Below are 23,600 nucleotides of genomic sequence, written 5' to 3'. Positions count from 1 at the left end.
AAAGAAAGGACGAAAAAGAAAGAAAAAAAAAAAAAAGAAAAAAGGAAAAGAAAGGAAAAAAAAAGAGAAGAAAAAGAAAAGCCTCCATTATCGCCAGAAAGAGTCGAATAGTTTTCGATTGCTTAAATAACCGATGGTAAAGGATTAGACTCGTTTATTCGCGAAATAATTTCTATGAAGAAAAAAGAAAAAAAAAAGAAAAAGAAAAAAAAAGGGAAAAGGAATGAAAAAAATTTCTCACAAATGCGAAAACCCTCGAAAATTTATCGTTCTATCATCGTTTAATCGCTACGTACTGTACCATTGTGAAGTTTTAGAAGGAAAGAAAAAACATTTGAGAGCGAGAGAGAGAGAGAGAGAGAGAGAGAAAATTTACGAATGATGTAAATCTCTCACAGTTTTATGAAGCTACTCAAATACTTTCATTTATCTTCCATTTAATTTCATCCTCGTCTGTATTTTTACGATGATTTATCAGGGATATCTCTTACGGTATGCGAAGGAAAGAAAGAGAGAGAAAGAGAACAAGAGAGAGAAAACGTTCGTTGTCACTGATTGCAACAAAGTGAACAGAGATGTAAAAAAAAAAAGGTAAATAAAAAAAAAAAGAAAGGTAGAGAGGAAGCGTAGCATTTTATAGAATAAATTGACTCACGATCGTGTCCAGCATCGAGATTTACGCGTCGATTCGATGGTACGATTGAAGTTTCCAGTTTTATGTTTGTATTTTTCGAATAAACGTGCGTATACCCACATGCACATACACACAGACACTTTTTTATGTATACAAAGAGAGAGAGAAAAAAAATGTTTTTTGAGTTGCAACGGTCTATTTTAATCTTGGATCGATTTAATTAAATTACATTTAATTTCGGTATGTGCGTGATCGAATCGTAAATTAAATGAAGGAGTTTCGGTAGAGGTTCCTTAATTATCGTGGCTTGTAGGGAATGACCTAAAAGATACTGAGATATTGAATGAGAGGGAGAGAGAAGGTCAGATTTCGAATGCTCCTGACATATGTACCGTAATTGTGGAATTTCACATTGCAAGAGACACATCACGCATCTGGCGGCAGTGATGTGACGTAGGATTATGAGAGCAACACGCTGCACTGCCTGACTGATGTCCGGTGAACCGACGTTTTGATGCATTAGCTTAGCTTTACGGTCACCACTTCGAAATATCTTACCTATATTCTCTTATATCTCTGTAAATATACCAATAATAAATTTATAATTTAGTTAAACGTAGATGAATTGTTTGTTTTTATTAAAAACTTTTATTATATTGAAAGGTAATTATAAATTTTGAATTAGTATTTCGGAATGTTTAACATTTATTATTTAATCAGTAAAATTTGATGGAAATATTAAAAGATAAATTTGCATTTTATTTTAAAACGATTGTTAGGAATCTCGAATATTTAAATATCCGAATATTATGTTATCATTTAATCATTCCATAGAAAACGTTACGAAAAATCTTTGAAAGTCGAACATATATATTTGGAATTAAGGTAAAATCGAGAGCATTAAATAACGATCAAGTTCGTTTATGGTTAGGATATACCCATAAGCTTTGTAGCCATTGAACTTCGCCTGAGGATTCGCATATGTTCGGGATGGAAAATTCATGACACTATCGAAGATTCAAATCGGTAAGATTCTAACAGTCCAGCGACAATTCTTGTCCATCCAACGAGAGGGAACGTGTATATGAGAGTATATATATATATATATATATATATATACGTATGTATTTATGTGTATGTGCGTGGTAGATTAAATATATTGCCTTCGTGTCGCAGTATAACTTGTGTGCTCCAAATTTTCATATGTGCGTAGGTATACGTGGCATGTATATGGGAAGCTTCCGTTTATGTATAAATATTGTATACTGCATGCTACCTGTATTTGCTCAATGTATATACGTACGTTAGTGTACGTAAACCGACTTCATATCGAGAAGAGTAAAGCCGACAAAGTGAAATTATTACAAAAGATTTTACATCATAATGAAAATATTAATACAGGAAACTTAAAAAAAAAAAAAATTTCAAACAAACAGAAAAAACCAAGAGCAGAGCATTATCTTTTAATTAAATTTTAATTCCATATAGATAAAAATGCAACGTAAATATTTATTTTTTTATATTTGTTTGTGTTTCTCAAAAATAAGATCTTATTAATCGTTTGTTGTTCATTATCCATGTAATTTAAATGAAAGATTTTCGTAGAATTAACATGAATAGAATTATACGCGCGGTATTTGAGCTTCATATAGGAAAAAATTGTATAAACTCATTATAATATACTTTTTTTTCTTTATAATGTTTATGCAGGAAAAAATCTTATTAACCCTTTCGTTATACTAGCGACCTTTATACGGGTCGTCTGTATAAAAGCCCCGTACGAACGACTTACCGACCCATATAGGGGTCGTATTATACGAAGATACGTATGTATGTACGAGCAGCAAAGTAGTTATGTATGTTTTATATTATATTGTTTATGTAAAAAATAAAATCGTATTCATAAATTTGCAATAATCTAAATAATTACAATCAAAGATTTTCGGACAACAGATGGTAAACTACTAATTAACTATGGAATATTAATGCGAATAGAATCGCGCACGTGGTACTACGAATTTCCATTCGATCGATAAATCGTTTTTATTTGTCCTATATATATACTATATATATATATATATATATATATATTTAGATAAATTTTATAACCACTATATTACTATAGAAAACAAGTTCAAGATTTGGCATAATAATAATATAATGATAACAATATTGGTAAAATATTTTACTGATAAATTACTATCGTTCGTTTTAATATATGTATATTGCAACTACGATAATTCACATTTTTTTGTAAATACAAATATATGTTGTACGCCGAGTTATTGCGATGTGAGTAGAGAAAAAAAAAACAACAAAACAAAAAATATTAAAACAAAACAAAACAAATGCATAGCAATATAGCGTAGCTATGGTTTTTAATTTGGATGACGTTCTTTATTAGTAGATAGTAATACGTTCTCGAGATGATAAATTACTAGGGCGTGGAACGAAAAAGAAAAAAGAAAGAAGGAAAATAAATAAATATAAATATAAATAATAGAAGATAAAAAGATGTTTTATCATGGATAACGAGCTGTAATGATATCCCGTCGAGTTTGCATCGGTTTGTAAAAGATAGACGACGAGTATCATCATCCACCTTTAGTCTTTCTTCTGCGAGTGGATTAAACTGGGATGTCATACGTGAAAATGAGAAGATTGAGAAAGACGAAGACAGAGAGATAGAGATAGAAATAGAGAAAGATAGATAGATAGATAGATAGATACGCTTGGGATTAATTCCGTTAAATTGGGGAAGATTAACGAAGATGTAGTTTATCTTCGTTTTAAGATGACAATTTTCTACGTAAAATCTATTCTTTGACATATTTCTAAGTGTTTCTTGTCAAAATATAGCACACCTTGATTATTTTTAATTTGTAATATTGTAATGTGTTCATTGTCGAGAGATCAAAGAATACTGAACAATACTAACTATAAAAGTATATTTAACATAACGTGCTATCATCTCATCCTTGGTAAGTGAACAGTTTTTCTTTATTGTTTACAAAACTCTACGATATTCCGACGAATTGCATATTCCGAGTTCATGTTTTTATGTTATTCGTTACGGATGTTATATTTTATACGCGTCATTGAGAAAATAAAGATAACATACCTGGCTTATTTTTTTTCACGAGGAGTGTATATGCACATATACGCGTAAACATATATTCAATTTTATATATCAAGTATATCAGTTTTCTTTTAATTTCAGAAAATTGATGACTTCATATATAAATTTAATAATAATTCCAATCTAATTGTAAATGAAATTTATCGTCAAATGTAAAAAATGTATTTTAACGTAATATTGTTTTCTTTTAGAAATAATGTACGACAAGATTAAATGATATTTTAAATTACTTTTACCATGTTTTAATAAATAGAAAACTTTAATCGATATTTATCGATAGAAAAAACGTAAGGATAATTAAATAAAAACTTATACGATTTTGTATTCTTTTTCAACATTGTTTTTTCTCGACGGAAAGTAATTTTGATTTATACGGTTAATCAAATTATAAAAATAACGAACTTCTTTTAAATGAATTTATTTGTTATTTTCTCAGTACAATTTAAGTAAAAGTAATTTCTGTTAGTGTTAGTAAAAATTCTTAAAAATCAGCGTGCCTTCGATGGAAAAGTAATCGCGATTGGGTTGCGTATATGGGACCTCGAAACAATCGCACATGGCTAGATTGCGTCCTGCAATATCCATTGTGATTACGTCTGCAGTTTTCTCTCTATTTTTTTCTCTTACTCTTTGCCACGAATATAATTGAATCCACGCAGAGAATGAGAGAGAAGAGAGAATGAAAAAAAGAGAAAAAGAAAGAATGTATATAATGTATAAGAAAGAGAGAGAGAGAGAGAGAGAGAGAGAGAGAGAGAGAGAGAGAGAGAGAGAGAGAGAGGAGGAGACAAAAAGTGTATGTGTGTGTGTGTGTGTGTGTGTGTGCGTGTTAGAGAAAGAAAGAGAGTATCTTCGATCTCGGTTTTTTACAGGCCGATGTAAATCAAATTTTCCTATTTTTTTCTTTTTTCTATCTATTCTGTGTGTCCACACATCATGTGTATGTAAATGCACTCATGTGTGTTTTCGATGGCTTTCTTTTTCCTCAAAGTTATTATTAGAATCCATTGAATTTTTAAATAACGATGATTGATTTTAACGTTAAGATATCAAATAAGACGTAAGTCTACGATTACGTAAGTAATCGAATGATTATTATCGTTATTATTATTATTATTATTATATAAAATAATAAAGTTTCATTTTGAAATAAGTATAACAAACTCGTTTACGAATGATCTAATAATAAAAATAAAATAAAGTAAAAATCGCTTGTATATACACCAGATCGAGATCCGAGACTCAATTGTCCCGTTAATGCGTTTCTGAGTGCCGATATCGAATTTCCCTTTAAGAATAGGGAAACTTTATAGTGAAGCTTAAAGAAAAGGTCTACTTTCGATCGCTAGTAACGAAGTATTCTTTCAATTTGCCATTTGAGAAAGCTCACGAAACGAAGTGTAACTATAGAGGTGGCGGAAACACACTTTTCGTCACTGAATCAACTTTGAGAGGTACGGTTTTTTTCTTTTTTTTTCGGAAAAAAGTAATAGCTAGCACTTTTTACTGTAATTTCTTTTTCTCCTTTTACCTGGCATGATTTCACTCCCATAAAAAGGTTTCACATTTACTTTCTTTCTTAACGAAATTTTACGCAAACTTTCTAATGTCATCCATCGAACGTCATTGCCTTTCTTTTCATTTTTTTTGTTCTTTTTTTTTTTTCTATTGTTATTTTCCTCGTATTAGAAAATCATAGAGAGACACTTGTATTTTATTATTATATACATATGTATATGTATATATATGATAGGTAGGTTTTTTGCAATCTGAAATAAGTCACGTTTGCGAGAGAGAAATGGTCGGTAAAATGTTCTCGACGGAAACGTGCCTTTCATTAAGTATGCATTTATAGTTTCCGCTATAAACCATAGACAATTTCTCGACGACCTTTAAAGAACAAGTTTATATGTCTCTTGGTTTCACTATTATTATTAATTATTTAATAACGTCCATAATTTTTTTTAATTTAACGTTTTAGAATGTAGACAATTTTGAAATTAACGAGTTTCGTCATTTTTTAATCTTTCGAATATGTTTTTATTGATATATAAATTTGTATATAATTTTTATTATTATATATTTACGATGTTTTTCATTTTTTTTTTATTATAATCAAGTTTTAGATTGAACTTTTTTCTTTTGACGTTTGATTCGTAACCTTCATAAAAATAAGAGAACGTCTAAAGTATAAAATTTCCATAAAAAAAAAGGATCTCATTCCCTATTTTACATTTTCTAACATTTTTCATAAACATGTACCTATTTCTTTTTCGTTAAATCTTTTTTATTTATTTTTAAAAGGAAGTACGATTTAAATGTAATGAATATATGCGATACAAGGTATGCCGATATCTCTGCATATTAAATGAAAGGAAAAGAAGGAAATGAGGCATCTGCGAAGGTTGATGGTTAACATTGATATTTTTTTTAAATTATAGCAGTGCGTTCTATGTTTGCAATGGAAAACTTTCCTTTCTCTTTTTCTCTCTCTTTTTCTTCTTCTTTTCCGTATGGATGCTACATCGATTGTATTTTATCGTATCAAAGTATACTTGAATATACTCGACTACCCTCTTGAAATATTATGGAAACGATAAATACTAAATTACTTGACTCAATGAATATTCTTTTTTTAATATATTACGTGAATAATTTTATTTCATGAAAAGTAAAGAAAGAAGTTCTTTTTTTTCAAATAAAACGTATATTCGTTGAAATAGTTTAAAAAAAATATCTAGTAGCAATACGAATTAAATGCTTGCAATATTTTTTAATCGAATAATTGATTTGTATTAATAATAAAGAAAAAATAAATGTAAGACTTGATAACCTTATAATAATTAGAAGTAGGATAATGTTACGTTTTGTGATTAATAATCTTACATATAATAAACATAAATGTCTTTAATTAGAATTTTTTCTATTGATGTTTTGTTTATAAACCCTCGTGAAAATAGTAAGAGATGTTGAATGTATAAAATTCTTAAATTATATACAATCAAATCTGTTTTTCTCAACATTATCTTATAAAAATATCGTGATATGTCGTGTTACATCAAAACTGTGTTTTTAAAGTATTATTTCAATTTTGTTCGTTCCAAAATCTAATATTTCATATTTAATGACATAATAATAAAATTGTAAGATATAAACAATATTTGTGAGATTTTATTTTTTTTCCTTTTCTTTTTTTGAAAATTGCACGGAGAGAGATTCTACATTTTTTTACAATTTTTTGCTCACGAAAAAGAAAAAAAGAAAAGAATAGGACAAAGAGAGAAAAAGAAGAATGGTGCAACGATGTTATAGAATCTGCGTCCCTTGAATTCGGAATTGCATGAATTTAATATCCTTTTGGCGTATAGTGTACACATTTATACGCGATACGTTTTATTCGTGTTCAAGGATGGTATTTAAATTGGATCACCGTTGGGCGTGGCTTACACACGACCGTAATCTCGAGATTAAGCAAAATAGATTTTGCAAGTGTGATCTCGCTTTCAATACAGCGAGTAAATTTAAAACGTCAGCGTGTATTTTCGCGCGTTAAAAAGAATTTCTATATAAATATATATTTTATCTATTTATTTTGTTCTTTCTTTGTTTTTTATTTTCTCCTTTTTTTTTTATATTTTATACTCTTCTCTTTTTCTCTCATCTTATTTTATGTAATTTTTGAGTTAAACAAAATATTTTATTGTTAAAAAAAAAAAAAAATAAAATGGAAATAAAAGAACATAACAAGATAGAAAACTTTGTCTTTGAACAAATTTATATTAACGATTAACGTGGAAACAAGTAGTAGTGGTATCACGTAAAAGGAATACTTTCTTATTCCTGATATACAATAAGGATCGAGCCCCTTCTTTACATAAAGAGTGCGCTAAAGATAAGGCTAAATCGTTGGGAAACTTTGCACAAGCGTGAGATACTCTACTTTCTACCGAGTTATCAGAACAAACGTGAGAGTTATGAAACGAGTGAAAGCACCTTTGCTTTACTAAGGTACACATTCTCTCTCTTCCTCTCTTTCTCTTTCCTTTTGGTCATTTTTGAGGTACTATGTTCTACAGAAATGAGAGCGTAATGTTTAAACCCTCAGGAATTTGCATTATACTCGTTATGAATATAGAGATTTATAATTCTGTGATAAATCAAAAGTAATATAAGTCGAGATATTATTTGTTTTGTCTGTAACTAATTTTTTTTCTCTTTCTTTCTTTCCCTCTCTTAAAAAAGAAAATAACAAAATGATAGTACTTTTGTTTTACGTTAACCTTTTCGTTATCGATCAGTTCCTGGATAAAAATGAATATTTTCTTAAACGATTAAATAAATATTAATTTCATCTCGACCTTTGACTTCTCTCAATTCCATTATAAACATTGAAAAATTATTATTTATACTGACCAAATAAATGGAATAGTAGTAAAGTATTTTTTAAATGCAGTACTTCTAAACTCAAAGAAGATTATTAAAAAAAAAAAAAAATAGAAAACGATAAATAAAGGTAAGTAAACCAGCAAAAAATGGATACATCGTATATAGATCGAGGATAGATAAAGTCAATAAATAGATAGATAAAACTCTATTGATAGAGAATCGGGAAAGGTTTGAGTATGTAGATTCGATTAACACAGTGTAAACTTGATTTAATTCTCGATGCATTCGAATGATCCTAGTGCGATGCATGTCTAACCGGGAGTACTTTCATGTTCAAGCGATGTTCGAGCTCTTCCATGCAGGATAAAGTAGTAATGCAGAGAGAGAGAGAAAGAGAGAGAGAAAGAGAGAGAGAGAGAGAGAGAGAAAGAAAGAATATAGTAGTAGGAAAATGTTATAAAGAATTCAGAAGGTTTAGCTAGGAAGCGAGGAAAATGCTATTCCATGTGCTGTCCGTCATAGCTTAGGTTCGTCCAGTAGATACGTTAAATGTACTGATACTTAGAAAGAGATAGATTGGTAGATAGATAGACAGATAAATAGAGATAGAGATAGGAGATAAAAATGGAAAGAGAAAAGGAATAAACCAGACATGACTTGCACTCGATTGTGCGTGAGATACGTGATTGACGTAGTGAGAGAGATAGAGATACGTGAAAGTGTTGTCCTGATGTGTTCAAACTAAACAATGCTATCTTAAAATAAAGAGAGAGAAAGAAATAAAGAAAAGGAAAGGGAAAGAGAGAGAGAGAGAGAGAGAGAGAGAGAGACACATATAGACAGATATTATGTGGTTCGTGCAAACGTCATTGTGACCGATTTATTTTCTCTATTAGAGGTTAACACTTGTTCTCAGTCGAAAGAATGATCAAGAGACCGACAGGTCGACCAGTTGGTTGTTCATCGTCAACGATGAAACTTCAAGAGTATTCTATATTAGAATTTACATTTTATATTTGTGTCTTTATTACTCATCGTTTGAATGTTATTTGTGATTTTTATTGATTGAGAGACAATGAAAAGATGCAAATTTAATATTTAGTTCATATTAATTATATTTCCTTTTTGATTCGAACCTTGTTTCATTATTTAATTAATTATTATAGTTCAAAAGGTAAAGTAACGATCAAGTTATTTAAGTAGTGCGAATCAATCAACTTGAGATCAGACGTTAGTTTAAATCTTGTATAATCGCGAAAGTATTTTAGAAATTTTGTATTATTATGAAAATGGAGGTTATAAAGGAAAACAGGGAAAATAAAACGAAAACTTCGAAAGTAGATGTTAGTTATCCGTGTGCTGATACGAAACGATCATCACAGGGATATCATATTCGCAAAACGTTGCATAAATACATCAGCCTTTATTGCGAACAATCAGCTTTGGTGGGTTACAAGTATTTGATTGAACCACGTAGAACGTGGTTCGAAAGGTAATTATGAAAATCAATTTTTTAATATAATGTTAAATTTATTTTAATTGAAATATATTATCGTAAGATATATTATGTAGGTATTATTTAATTTTAATTTTATTTATTTAATATATTCCATATTGTATATATGATATAATAATTAATACTCGTTGTGTTTTATATTACTTTAAATTCATAACAAAGATATCGTTAACACCTCGAGTTTGTTAACTGCGACTAACAACTCCTCGTTATTTACGTGTTATAATTAAATAGATTATATATAATTGTATGTTATTTATTAATTTTTTTTATAATAGTAAATTCGAGTATATTGTATTAAGTAGTACGAGTTTTAAAAATGTCAGGGAAAGTAGTATAAGTACGTTAAACACTGAAGTAGTGCATGAATTATATGGTGTGTCCTAGTGGACGATCAAGTGATAGGTAGTAAGTGAAAAGTACAGGTAACGCACACAGTAATTTAAGTAAATACAGTGATTATAATAAATACAGGTAAGATTTACTGTACGTTTATTAAAGTAGATACGTTTATACAAATTGAGATCCTGACAATGAATGCCATATCGCCGATGTGATAGTAGTATTTCAACATCTCAATGTTTTGTTTATTTCAGAGTCGCATATCGTTGCTCGATAAGGAGCCACTGATCGCTGGAGGTTCGAATTGACAAAGCCATATCATATAATTCATATCATATGAATTTACACATTTTCACGAGATCAGATATTTAAGTAGTAAAAGTCAATCATTTGTAAATCATTAAAATGTCAATAAAATTGTGCAAAAATCAAATAAAAATTGTTTTGCTATAGTATAAGTCGAGAAATTTTTGGTTAAACATTTAAATAGTAAAAGTTAATAACGCATGTAATTCTATAAGATCAGACGTTGAAGTAATATAAGTAAACAATTCGATAATTAACGCGAATATACATATATGAGATTGAAAATAATTGATAAATAATTTTTTGTAGGGTCATATGGTTCGCTGTGCACGTGACAACTATATGCATATTAGTGTACTTCGTTACTGATGCTTATTCAGCGTTCGTAACTATGCCAATGGTGACGTCGGTTGAGTCGGATCATTATCCTACAAGTAAAATCATGTTTCCAGGTAAATGTTTGTTATTAATCTGATTTTTAATCCCTTTAATCCTTTGCACTATAATTTATTTTTTAGCTTTATTCATTTAATAAATGTACTTGTACATGTATAATATTTATTACTATTGTATATCAATTCGTATTATTATGATTAAGTGGCATAAGACATGATCTATCAGTGCAAAGGGTTTCAATATCGTAGAAATTCAATGACAAATATTAACGTTGACAATTATCTCTTATCATTTTTAGCAATAGCAATTTGCAGTATCAACAGGATAAGTCGGCAATCAGCGGTTAAAATGGCGAAGAAAGTGTAAGAGATTTTTATAGCGTTAAATAAATATAAATGACAGTTATATGGTAAAACAAAGAACGAGTATGCGGGTTAGAATAGGTATGAGAGTTCGGAGGTGAGGGTGGGTTGGTTATGACATAACGAGAGATACACGACGACGCAAAATGGGTAGTATCGAATCGTTGGTTGGGAAAAGAGGGAGAGAGGAGACAGGAAAGGGGGTGGAGGAAAGCTTCATAGCACTGTACCAAATTGCACTGCATGGCTGATTTCAATCGGGTACGCGTTGAAGCTGCATCGTCTAGTCTGTTTAGTGAGCATTATTCCGAATATTTTATCTGGTCCGCACGCGTTAACGTTAGCCCGCTTCCGGTCGATTCCACAAATCGCAAATACAACCGCTGAGAATCGGTCGTGCGAAGTATTATACTTTTCCAATCATGCCGAAGATAGAAACTTTATCGATGGGAATATTCCGATTGGATACGCTTGAAAGAGAAAGATGAATTTGCGATTGCGTTTTAGAATTATTTCATATTAGAAGTTTCGAGGATAATACCTTGGGTTCTTGTTTCCTCGTTCAAATGCATATCCATACAAATTTATCTAGATATTTTTTTAAAATTATTATTTAAATACAATATTCATTAGCAAATAAATTTATTTGTTTTCATATCGCGCAAATTATTTTTGAAATATTTACAAACATCGAAAAAATACATTTTCAGTAAAGAAACAAAAAGAAAAATAGGCAACTAATTACGCAGATATATTAACACCTTATTAGCATATATCGTTTTAAGTACGTAGGGTGGTAATGATACTTTTTTTAATCGAATGCATGTTTTTCTTTTTTATGGGATACGTTACATAGTTATTAAAATTAGGGATAGTAACAGAGAAAGAGAGAGATAGGTAGAGATAAGAATAAAATATTAGGTAGAGATAAGAAAATTTAAGTACAATGCAAGATATAATATTTGTAAGATAAATTAGATCACCCTTTGAAATTAGAAAATAGAATATAGTAGAAATTCGGTTGAGATCGAATTACAATTGTTCAATTGAAAGGACGACGTAGCAGTTACTAAACTTTACACGATTGTAAAGTTGCTTTGGTACGTTGTTGATCGAAGAAGACTTTGAGTACTTTTGTACTCTACCTTTCTCTTTCTCCCTCTCTCCCTCCATCTATCTGTTTCTCTTTCGTTCGGTTCTCTTCAACCCTCTGTTTGGATAGTCTTTTACACTACTTGTTCCTTGAGCGTAAAACGTCAAAGACGTAAAATGAAAGCTGGTAGATCGAAGTAGAGAGAAATATTTCTAAGATAATAGTATAAACTTTTCTAACCTCGCACGTTATATATATAACTAAAGTTTTATTCTATTCGTATAAGGGAGAGAGAGAGAGAGAGAGAGAGAGAGAGAGAGAGAGAGAGAGAGAGAGAATATAATAATATTAATAATAATAAAAAGATATAAAAAAAAAATACAATAATACGTTCTCAGATCATACTGGATCGGTAAAATATTCGTAGATGATCTTGAAAAATTATTAAAAATTCTTTTGAAACTGTTTAGATATTATTAGTAAAAAATTCGAAAATTAGTACATACTTTTATCTAAACGAGTTTAACAAAATCTTGAAAAAAGTGATTTATATGGAAAATAATTGAAAAACTTTCTTGCCTTATTCTATACGATATCATAAATAGTTTTACGTGGTTCTGAAGTATTATAATATTCAATTATTGAATTTTGGTAAATTGTTGGAATCTCTTGGAAACGTTGAGAAGATTAATATTTCATAAGAAAGGAAAATTCTTGTTAAAATGGACTCACGGGATAGGATATGAGGATTGTTTGAACTTTTCTCGATCAGTGCTTCGTTTCTTACGTTCTTATATTGCTTATAAATTTATATATATATCTATATCTATATATATATATATATATATGTATATAATGTTTTGCAATAATGTTGCTTCGACCACAACAACGAACTTATTAACCACCGACATGTGCAAGATATTGCAGTCATAAAATTCACCGCATAAAGGTAACATCGTAATACATAAATATCTATCTATATATACATCTATATATAAATTTATGTAAAAGTAGATAAGAGTAGTACATAAACAGAAATGGGAAGTTATAAAGAGAGAAGTTATACGCGTGTTTAAACGACGCAGTCATTTTGACGGATCATTAAAAACGTATTATACACATTACGGATAGCCATTTTTCGTTTGGGTGATGACCATCACACCATCAGTTGCCATTACATCGTTAATTAATTTATGATTTAGAGGATTAACCCACGGCACGACCTATAATGTTACAGCTAACACCTCTAATATTAACGATCTTTCCTCATGTATTTTTAACCGCGAGAAAATGATGTATTGCGTGCTAAAATAACCCACGATTGGATTTTACTTTTTTATATCATGCAAATATTCTAATATCTTCATTACCTGATTATTATTATTATTATTATTATTATTATTATTATTATTATTATTATTATTATTATTATAATCATTATTATTATCATTATTATTATAATAATTATTATTGTTATGGTTAATTTCTTTTTCTCTGTGTATGTGGGTTATCCAATTACGTGAGTATTATTATCATGTTATTATACTATTATTATATTGTTATTGTTGTTAATTAATGCTTATGTACTATGTATATATGTGAGTGTGTGCGTTTGATATTTAATGTAGGATAATTAAGGTTGTAGAGAAATTAATGAAGACCCTGGGAATTGGTGGTTATATCGTATGTGATGAAGCATTCATATATGTGAAAATCTATGGTCGCTTCGATCCATCTCTTATAAGAGGAACCAACTATAGTGCGTTACTTTGAACTTCTGCGCTTGAAATTCACGACGTTAATGGGAAAGACATTTCGTGAATTACCGATTCTAGACTATTCTCTAAGTTACCGATAGAGTTTCTCCTTCTCTCTCTCTCCTTCTCTCTTTAACTCTTTCCTTTTACTCATATCTTTCTATTGGCCTTCAAGGAGAATACCATTTTGGTACTTTGTGCTCAAACATTATTTGGAAACTTATCTTTGTGCTTTATCAAGTTATAGTATTTCAATGTTTCTTCGAGTTTTCACTTCATCGATTTTCAGGAATAATATTCGAAAGATTTGTTGATTACATAAAGATTTCGATCGCTTAATCTACATATTTTGTTCATATTTAAATACTATTTATACTGAGTTAGTATCAAGTATGAAAATATGTAATATTATTGCACGAATTAATCGATATTAATATAATATAATTATCGTTTAATTTTCATTTCATTTCATATTATTTGAGTATTAATATTATGTTAATTATAATGATCCTAATTATATAACGTTTGATATTTAATATTAGTTACAGATCGAACGTCACGAATTTATCTGTGGAAGAAATTCTCGAATTGTTCGAACATTTGGGAGATTCTTATAATTCTATGCGAAAATTGAAAAAAAATCGACGTAACGAGTTGAACAATCTTTTGCTGGATTTTTACGAAGGGGAGTATGACATGGACGCCATAATGAAAGAAGTGAGAATTCTTCAAGCGTGTGTGTCTGTGTGTGTTAGTGTGTATCTTTCCCATTTAAGAAAAAAAGGTACGAGAATCTATTTGATCGTGATCGATTTTATGTCGATTGATTTCAGCTAACACCACAGTGTTCGGTTATGTTACTTACGTGTGCTTTCAACGGTAATGAGTATAATTGTTCAGACATTTTCTCATTTGAAAAAACACAGGACGGATATTGCTGTACTTTTAATTATATTAGAAAAGATAATTCGAAGTAAGTTTACAATCAGATTTTGTTAAATATTTTTACAAATTCATTATTAATTGAACGATAACGAATGAAGGATAAGTGATTGATTTGATTATGGTTTTATATCTATCAGTGACGACGAGGAACCAGAGGAAGTGAGAACCGTGAAGGATTTAGGAATCGAACGTGGTCTTACAGTTGTGATGGAACCTTTCCTGGATGATTACTTTTACACTTTTCTCCCTGTTATCGGATGGAAGGTAAGAGAGTAATATTATACTACCGAGATCATTTCAAACAATCTTGCTGAAATCCTTTTAATCGGATATTATCTTCATTTTGTAATTACAGTAATGTTACGATTATCCCAAAAATGCAGCAATGCAATTTAACACAAATTTTCTAAAAAGGTATATAATGGAGAAGAGATAAATTAAAAAAGAAAACACGTTTATTTTTAAACAAATACAATTAATTTATACAATCATATACACTAGTTATCGTTCGATTTATTTTTTACAAATTATTATACGAGCAATAGTTCTTTTCATTGTATTCATTCTAATGGCATCTATGCAATTTACAAAAAAAATTCCTATCAGAAAAACAATAAAATTATTTCAAATATATTCCTTTAAATTAATTCCCACTGACGGACCAATTTTAAACAATTACTACAAAAACAAAACAACTTTTATCAAACCGAAACACAAAACATTTGACTAATTGCCACGAAATATCATCGATATTTTTTTTTTTTTTTAATAAACAATGGAAGTTTAATTAACGATAGAGAGTTAATGTAAAAGAATCGATGAGATCTTTGAAGAGAGTTAGAAGTATTATTACATTTCTCATTAATGCGTTAAAAGTAGCGGGATGAGGGAAAGGGATGGCTGAGGTTGTTGGAACCGGTATTTCGCACCTTTCATTTTTCTCATCTCCACGCGGGGCTACCATTATCTACTCAACATCTGTGCTTCATTCAGGGAAAGCACTATAACCGACACAACGCTCGACGATAAAAAGCTCACAAAAGTCATTAGCGAACGCTAGGTATAATCCCTTCTCCAAGTAATCCTCGTCCGCAGCGGTTGTTACCTACGTCCGAAATGTTTTTTACACGTTCTACCATTGTAAATGGACATCGTCGTGTAGTTTCTATCTTTTTCTTTTTCTTCCCATTTTTTCCTATTTCTTTATTTTTCGTACTCTCGCGCTCACGTAAACGCTTTTCTGCGTGACATGCTTTCGGCACAAGTTACATGTCCATCCACAATAATGACAGCTCTCTCTTTTTCTCTCTCTCTCTCTCTCTCTCTCTCTTTATATATATCTGTCTCATTCTCTCGAAAGAGAAGAAAAGAAATAAATTTTCTACTAGAAACGTTTTCCGAAATTTTCACCGAAGTATTTCGACATACTTGTACCATCCATCTTTCCTTTTCCTAATAATACATTTCTCTCATTTCTCATTGATAAATGTATAGAAGAAAATTTCCTGTTGGTGTTGTAACGTTTTAAATGCACTTATTAAATTTATTCTGTTTTAAAATGAAAAATGGTGAAGGGATCAATAATTCTAGTTTCTTCTAATGATTTTATCCACAAAGCGAATGTAATAAGTTTGTTATTTGTTTTGACAAATACAGTGTCTGTTACAATGTGTATTTTAATAAAAGAATAGATTTCATATAAATTCTTTCTTAAATTCGGGCTTTTGCAATGAAGACTCGTATACAAATCGCTAGTAATGAAAGGATTAAAATATAAACAATATTTTAATAAAATATTTAAATATTATATTTCTCGTTTTATATTTTTTTCTTTTATTATGATGCATTCACATTATGGTTGTTTATAACGATTTACGATCAGTTTCAAAAAAAGATAAACAGATGACGATCCTCCAAAAATTGTAATAAAACAGTGTCATTCAAAAATCCTTGTTAACATAATATGAAATGTCGAACCTAATGAAAATATTTCTCATTAATATAATTTAAAACCAAGTAGCTATATAAATTTGTCATTCGTTAAGCTGTAGGATAAAACATGATCATATCTAATAGGTGACACGACCCTTTGTCTGTATAGGTAACATTGTTTAATCCTACCGATTATCCCGATAACATCAGCGGCGGTGTCACCGAGGTGTTAGTTTCACCGTTATTGGAATCCTACTTGGAAATCGAGGCTGTATCCTTCCATAGTACAAGTCAAACCAAATCGTATCCTATTCCTAAACGGAAGTGCATATTCCCTAACGAGATTCAAACTCGTTATGGTGACTACAGTTACAGCGATTGCTTGGTCGATTGCAGAGAACAGCAAATATGGAAAATGTGCAAGTGTATTCCGTTTTATCTTCCTACGCGTGCAGAAGTCAAATCGAAACGTAAGTATATCTCAAGATTATTATCATTATAATTATTATTTTTTTAATCTTTCATTATTATTTCATTATTTTAAATGTGTCTTTTAACTTGTGTTGTGTGTGTGTTGGCTTACATGTATACGATTAAAACGTATTAGATGAGCAGGGATAAGAGAAAAACAAAGAAATAAAATGGCTAATGTCAGTCTATTAAGAATTCATTATTGATAAGATCTTGCTAAAATAATTGGAACATTATTTTTCTTTCATTTAATATTCGAATAAATTTTTTCTTTTGATAATAATAATAATAATAATAATAATTTTTATTATTATTATTAAAATAATACACGATTTGTAATTCAACCATTTTAAATAATCATATTTTAACAGAGAGATATCTCTTAATCATTCTGTCAAGTAAATTCAAATATACATGAAATAAATGCATATCTCGGGTCGTATATGCATTAAATGCATTCGTTTGTTGAAGTTGTAATAATGGCTCTTTATCGAGTAATTATTTTTGCAAGGGAAATCGATATCGTTACACGCCTATATTCAATAAAAAAATTTTTTTTTAAACGATAATAATAATCGAAATAAAAATGCATTGATTGTTTTTCATCGATCCTATAAATTTCGCATAGTTCAATCGAAGGATCGTCGATGGTCTCTCGAGAATGGACGATTTCGGGAAGAGAAAGAGGAGGAGATAGCATCGTGAACTATTTGGCAATATTATCGATCGATGTTTTTCGACTAAAAACTTGAAATTCATTTTATACGACACTCTATTAAAATATATTTTATGCTTTTCTTTTTTTTTATCAACAATAATTAAATTAGAGGATGATCAAATCTTGTCTTAATTTCTGTCGACAAGAAAAACAAAAAATTACGGAAAAAATTTTATAAAATACCAGAAATTATTTAAATAAAAAACGATAAGCATAAATTGTTTATCGATGCACGCAAAGTATACAAAATTTCGATTTAAAAATTATTGTAATCATTATTTGAAAAAAAAAAATATTAATTAATCAAACGGTTAAATATTTTTCTTCCTTTCTTTTTTTATTTTACGATGAAATAGAGAAAGAAACATTGCCGAGAATATTGCAGATGTACGTTTAGAGTTCCCGAGCTTTGTAACGAGGCTTTACTGCGGCTAACTTAAAGCGTTAAAGCTGATCGCACGAAAGGACTCTGAAACGACGACGTAGAAGGATTAAGAGAAGGTTACAACTATGGCTGCAACTTGAATGAGGGTGAAAGCTCGCGTGGAACGAACTCGTCTTTCTCCTCGGCACCTGTGCTGACTAGCGCACTTTGCTCTTCCTAAACCCTTTTTTCTTGCTCATTTTTTCTTTTTCTTCTCTTTTAAAAACTACCCGTTTATCCTAGCTTTTCTAATCCCCCTATATTCGATCTAACGTTTTTTCTACTTCTTTCTACAGTTTCTTTTTTTCTTTTATTTCTTTCTCAGTTTTTACCTTTTCATTTATTTATTTCAAATAAATAACTAATATTTATAATAAAATATCAACACTATTGTGTGTGTGTGTGTGTGTGTGTTTATATTGAACGAATCTTTAGAATATCAACTATTGATTTTACCAAAATATTGACCAAATAAACAGAAATGATTAAATAATTGTTTATTGTGTAATCTTTAAATTAAATAATATTTTTTAGATATAACAGGAGCAAAAATTATTAAACAATTTTGCTTGATAAATTAATTAATGTATATTATTAAATAATATATGTATATTTTATATATTTTTTGTATGACAGATGGAAGAAGAGCTTGCACGTTGACAGATATAGAATGCTTAGATCGTTACAAATGTAAGTGTCACGAACATACATTTACATTATTTATTTTGCATTTTGACGATCGATGATACTTTTGTATTTCAGCCAACTGGTTAACAGTATTTCCTCATGATGACGAAGCTTTGAACAATACGGTGAATGAATATAATTCGTTACGTTGTGGAAATTGCTATCCTTCTTGTATAGATGTTTTTTACACCATTCAAAGTTCTTTTTCAACAATGAAACGTGGGTATTATGAAACGTCTTTGTTGTAAGTAAAAATAATATTCATAATAACTTCAATAATTTTTTACCAAAAATCTTCTAAATAAAAATTCCGTTTCTTTCTTTTTTTTTTTTTAGGCGCGATATGGAAATAATCGATCAGAGTGTAATTCACATATTCTTTTCTAAGTATGGCACGGTTAGATTAAAGCAAGACCTTTCTTACACCTGGTATGAACTTTTGAGTAAGTAAATTTTGAGAGAAAGTGAGAGATCTCTGATTTTTTTGAAACGTTTTTTGAGATTCCGTAACTCAAATAGGTAGGATAAAAAGGACGGTTTCGCTTGAAATACGACAAACTAACTTTGTTTTTCTCTCTTCTGATCGTCTCTCGTGCCGCTTCAATCGAGCCTTTTTCAATGTGTTGCTACCTATTCCAAAAAAAACAACTCTAGTTGTATTTATTCTTTTCGGTCGAAAAAACAAATCCTCGTTTCGATTCTCTCTACGGTAACGAAACACTCCTCTATTAATTTTTTTTGGTCTTTATCCTATCTTTGTTTCCTTTAGTCTTTATTTTTACACACTCGAATCACAATGATATTGAATCTTTCGTTAAAATCATTAATAGTTATTTTATAATTTGAATGAATTTGTTTGATCGTAAAAGTAATTTAATTGTAAGTTATTCGAATTGTTATCAATATTTGTTAATTACATAAAATAATGATTTCCATTAAAAATATAATTTTTTATATTGTTTAAAAATTTTCCATTTTTTTTTTCGATCACTGATGAATATTTAATCTATTGTTTTCTGTACTTTTTGTTTTAATTGAATTTCTTGTTGCGAACTTTTTTTTTATAAATACAGTAATTTAGAATTACTTATTATTTTGTTTGTAATGAGAAATCAAGCGTAGCAAATAAGCAAGTTTTTCTTAAAAATCTAAATTGATGAAACATGAATCCGTATATGTATATATATATATACGTATATATATATCTATAGTAGGAGGTTTTGCTTAGCAATAGCATGGTATTACCATTATCAAGAAGATTGTCTCTTATCTCAGTGACAACGGTGTATCGTAAAGTGTCTGTTTGTACGTTTTACAGGCGATATCGGTGGTATTTGCGGGATCTTCATCGGGTTCAGCCTCATCAGCGTCGTCGAGCTTATTTATTTTTTCGTTTTATTACTTTTCGAGCTATACAAAAGCTTTGACCGAAATTCAGATGAGATCGAGATCGAGATTGATGAACCGAAGGAGAAGGAATCTATGAGCTATACGATATATTGGAACGAATTAGTGCCTAAATCGAGAGGAAGAAAAACAAAATTTCTTAGTCGTGGAAATATCGAACGGTACTAATTAGTACCATATCATCATAATTCATCGTTGGTAAATTTTCATCGAAAAGCATGTTCGATCGGAAAAGCTTTAAATTACAAATAAATTTTTCTTTCCTTCAACAATAATCTTTTATATTTTTTTTTCCTCACACATAAATACACACACAGCCAAACACACGCCCACGTTCATACTTTTTTATAGGATCCATTTTTTCCTATCTTTTTTTTTTTTTAAACGTAATTTTAGGAACTCACAATTTAGTAATTGTATATCCAATTAAGTAAAAAAGTTAATGAAAAGAACGATAAAATTGATATAATTAGAATTTTCATCCGTGATAAGAGTCACAAAAAAAAGAAAAAAAAAGAAAGAAAGAAAAGTGTCTTCTTGTTCGGTGGGTGTGTGAGTGAGATATATATTATTTTCTACAAAGAGGATAACACGTAGAAAAATAAACTTCTACGATGGGAAATATTTTTAACGAGACAGATACTAAATGTCTTGTGGTCTGGTGAATGGTGCTGCGAAAGGAAGATCGAGATACAAGAGAATCAGGAGTAAAGAAAAGAAAATAAATGAAAAAAAAAAGAAAAAGAAAAATAATAAAAGAAAAGAAAAAGGAGAGTAAGACGAGAAGGTGGAAGAAGAAAAAAAAGCGAAGAAGAAGTAGTAGAAGAAGAAGATGGCAGAATAGGAGGAGTCTCTTCTACTTGTCGAAGAAAAATGTGGCCATCGAGTGAGTCTACGGACATAATAATCTTCCTTAACGGTTTCAACGTCGTAATAACCGTATCGAGCTTTTCTAGATAGATCGTTCACGATTACACACCATGTACTTATGTGTATGCCTTCATGGAATCAGATTCCCTTTTAAAGAATTCATTAATTAAACTGCATCACATTTACTATCTCTCTCTCTCTCTCTCTTTCTCTTTTCTTTTCAATATTTTTTCTTTCTCTCTAACACGCATATATTTTCTTGGCGTTGGTTGGTTGACCGAGAACCCTGATAAATTTAACACCCAACGACCCGTGACATTGATGCATTATTAATGCTAACGAGAAAAACGTTGGAAAGACTTTGACACGAACGAGATCCTCCTCTTCCACCACCACCACCTCCTCTTTCTTCTTTTATTCGTTCTTTTCTTCGTTCGTTTCGTCAACATTGCAAAAGCATACAAAATAAATGTAAACAAAAAGAGAAAATCTAAGAGGAATACAAGTTTTTGCAGAAATTTTTCATTTCTCTTATTTGATTTCGGCTAATTAATGATTTTCACGAACTCTCGTGTGTTTTCGCGTCATACATAGATGAATATAAATAGATATATGTATGTATACTTAATAGATAATTTATAATAGATGTATGTATACGTTTAATACGGGTGTATGTATTCTATATATATATAGGGAGGATTGATTTAATGTGAATTTTCTTTTGGAGAAGCTTTTTACTTCTCGGTAAAGTATACGGCTCGTTTCACCGAATAACTTTTACTAACGTGTACAATTACTATTCACGATGCCGTTAGGCAAGAGTAGAAATGACACAGAACATTCGTCTCTATAGAAGCGAAAATGTTAGTTTTCCCATTGACGCTCGTTGCATCGCGTTTGTTCTCGTTTCTCCGATTCCTCTACTCTTTCCCTTTTTCTCTCACTCTGTGTTCTCATCTTTCTCTTTCGTTCTCTCTTCGTTTTAGTAATATATGTATTTTCTCTTGTATGATTCACGACTAAATTATTTTCTCGATCAAATCATATCGCTTCTAACTAATTATTATCAATCATAAAATATTTTCATTATTTTATATATATTTGTTCATTTTTTATTATTTTTATATATAAATACAACGAGTCAAAGGAATATTCATATCAGTTTTCATTGTAAATTTGAAATAATTGATATTTGTTTGCAACAGGAAATAAATTCTTATACATAGAAACCTCGGACATAGAAAATTTGAGAATAATTTTCACGATAACACTTCGCTAAAGATCTGGTATTTTGTTCACTTGGATAAACCGAAACAAAGCGATCAAATTGGAAGATTCTGAGTTTCTTCTTAGCTTGCTTGAGGCGATCGATTATACAAGAATCACTAGCCCCCCCTGCCCCCTCCCCTTTCGAACTCTCAGCGTTGAAGCATTAGTTCGCTTCAAAGGTCCATGAGCTTTATCAGACTCCAAGGGGAGATATTTCTTACGCTCGATTTCGAGCTACGAACTTCCTACCAGCTGCGATGGGCTACGAAATCATCTCAACTCCCCCCACACACATCCTGTTCCTCAACTATCTGTGAATAAGTACGTTGAAAAACTTTTTCAACCGTAAACTTCTCTTTTCTATCTTCTATTCTGAGAGACTTTTTCTATTTGCATGCGGTCTCTTAAAAACGCGAGTTATGATAAGATGATTCCTCTGTGAAAGAAGCTTATGACAAAATGGTAACAACGACTCGTTTATACAAATATTTTGCGTTGAATGTAAATAAAATGTAAGTGCATACAAATGATTTATAATCTGTAGATCTTTGATCCTCGATGCGTATTATATGAATACTTTATGAAATATTCTCTGTTATATTTTTATAATTTTATAATATTTAATAATTCCTTTATGTTATTCTCTATTATTTTTATTGCTATTATATAAACAATTTCTAGATACCAAAATTTAATGGATAATTTTTTCAAAATCCGTGTGAAAGGTACACCAATTAGTCGTAGGATTTTATAAGGGGTAAGTAAAAAATGAAAAGTTGAGAATCCTTATCTTAAAGACATGGTCTAGTTAACTCGACCTATATATATAGACCACCAGTACTCTTCATCTATTTGGGTGATACTTATCTTTTTTTGCTTTTTCCCTATCAAGAAGAGACGACTACGTTTTAACTGACAAAAAAGAAAGGTGCTGATGTATACTAAA

The 23,600-nt window shown here is 30.0% G+C and overlaps 1 protein-coding gene across 4 annotated transcripts; it reads left to right on the top strand.

Annotated features, from left to right (window-relative positions):
- The first annotated feature begins 8,673 nt into the window (after positions 1-8,673).
- On the top strand, positions 8,674-23,337 carry LOC107064022 (sodium channel protein Nach). 4 transcript variants are annotated; one of them, XR_016176516.1, is made up of 11 exons: positions 8,674-9,651; positions 10,633-10,775; positions 11,018-11,081; positions 14,474-14,681; positions 14,765-14,904; positions 15,014-15,140; positions 16,978-17,278; positions 19,058-19,111; positions 19,184-19,327; positions 19,445-19,551; positions 20,427-20,567. XR_016176516.1 is itself a non-coding variant. In XM_015316272.2 (11 exons), the coding sequence occupies exons 1-11, from the start codon at positions 9,443-9,445 to the stop codon at positions 20,681-20,683; spliced, it is 1,773 nt and encodes a 590-aa protein (XP_015171758.2). In that variant the 5' UTR covers positions 8,708-9,442; the 3' UTR covers positions 20,684-23,336. The 4 variants fall into 4 exon arrangements, 3 of the variants coding, with proteins under 3 accessions (XP_015171758.2, XP_015171759.2, XP_015171757.2); XM_015316272.2 differs by having other exon boundaries at positions 8,708-9,651; positions 14,474-14,675; positions 19,184-19,352; positions 20,427-23,336; XM_015316273.2 differs by having other exon boundaries at positions 8,721-9,651; positions 14,474-14,648; positions 19,184-19,352; positions 20,427-23,334.
- Positions 23,338-23,600: the final 263 nt, after the last annotated feature.

Source organism: Polistes dominula, unplaced genomic scaffold (assembly GCF_049000335.1).
Source record: "Polistes dominula isolate Pdom_NZ unplaced genomic scaffold, Pdom_raw_medaka contig_73, whole genome shotgun sequence".
Taxonomy (NCBI): Eukaryota; Metazoa; Arthropoda; class Insecta; order Hymenoptera; family Vespidae; genus Polistes; species Polistes dominula.
Note: the sequence above shows the minus strand (reverse complement) of the source record. Positions and strands in the feature narration are given on the sequence as shown.

Coding starts and splice junctions, on each gene's coding strand:
- LOC107064022 (XM_015316271.2), top strand. CDS start 9,443: ATGAAAATGGAGGTTATAAAGGAAAACAGGGAAAATAAAACGAAAACT. Junction 15,141..16,977: donor TCCCTGTTATCGGATGGAAG/GTAAGAGAGTAA, acceptor TTGTCTGTATAG/GTAACATTGTTTAATCCTAC. Junction 17,279..19,057: donor TGCAGAAGTCAAATCGAAAC/GTAAGTATATCT, acceptor TTTGTATGACAG/ATGGAAGAAGAGCTTGCACG.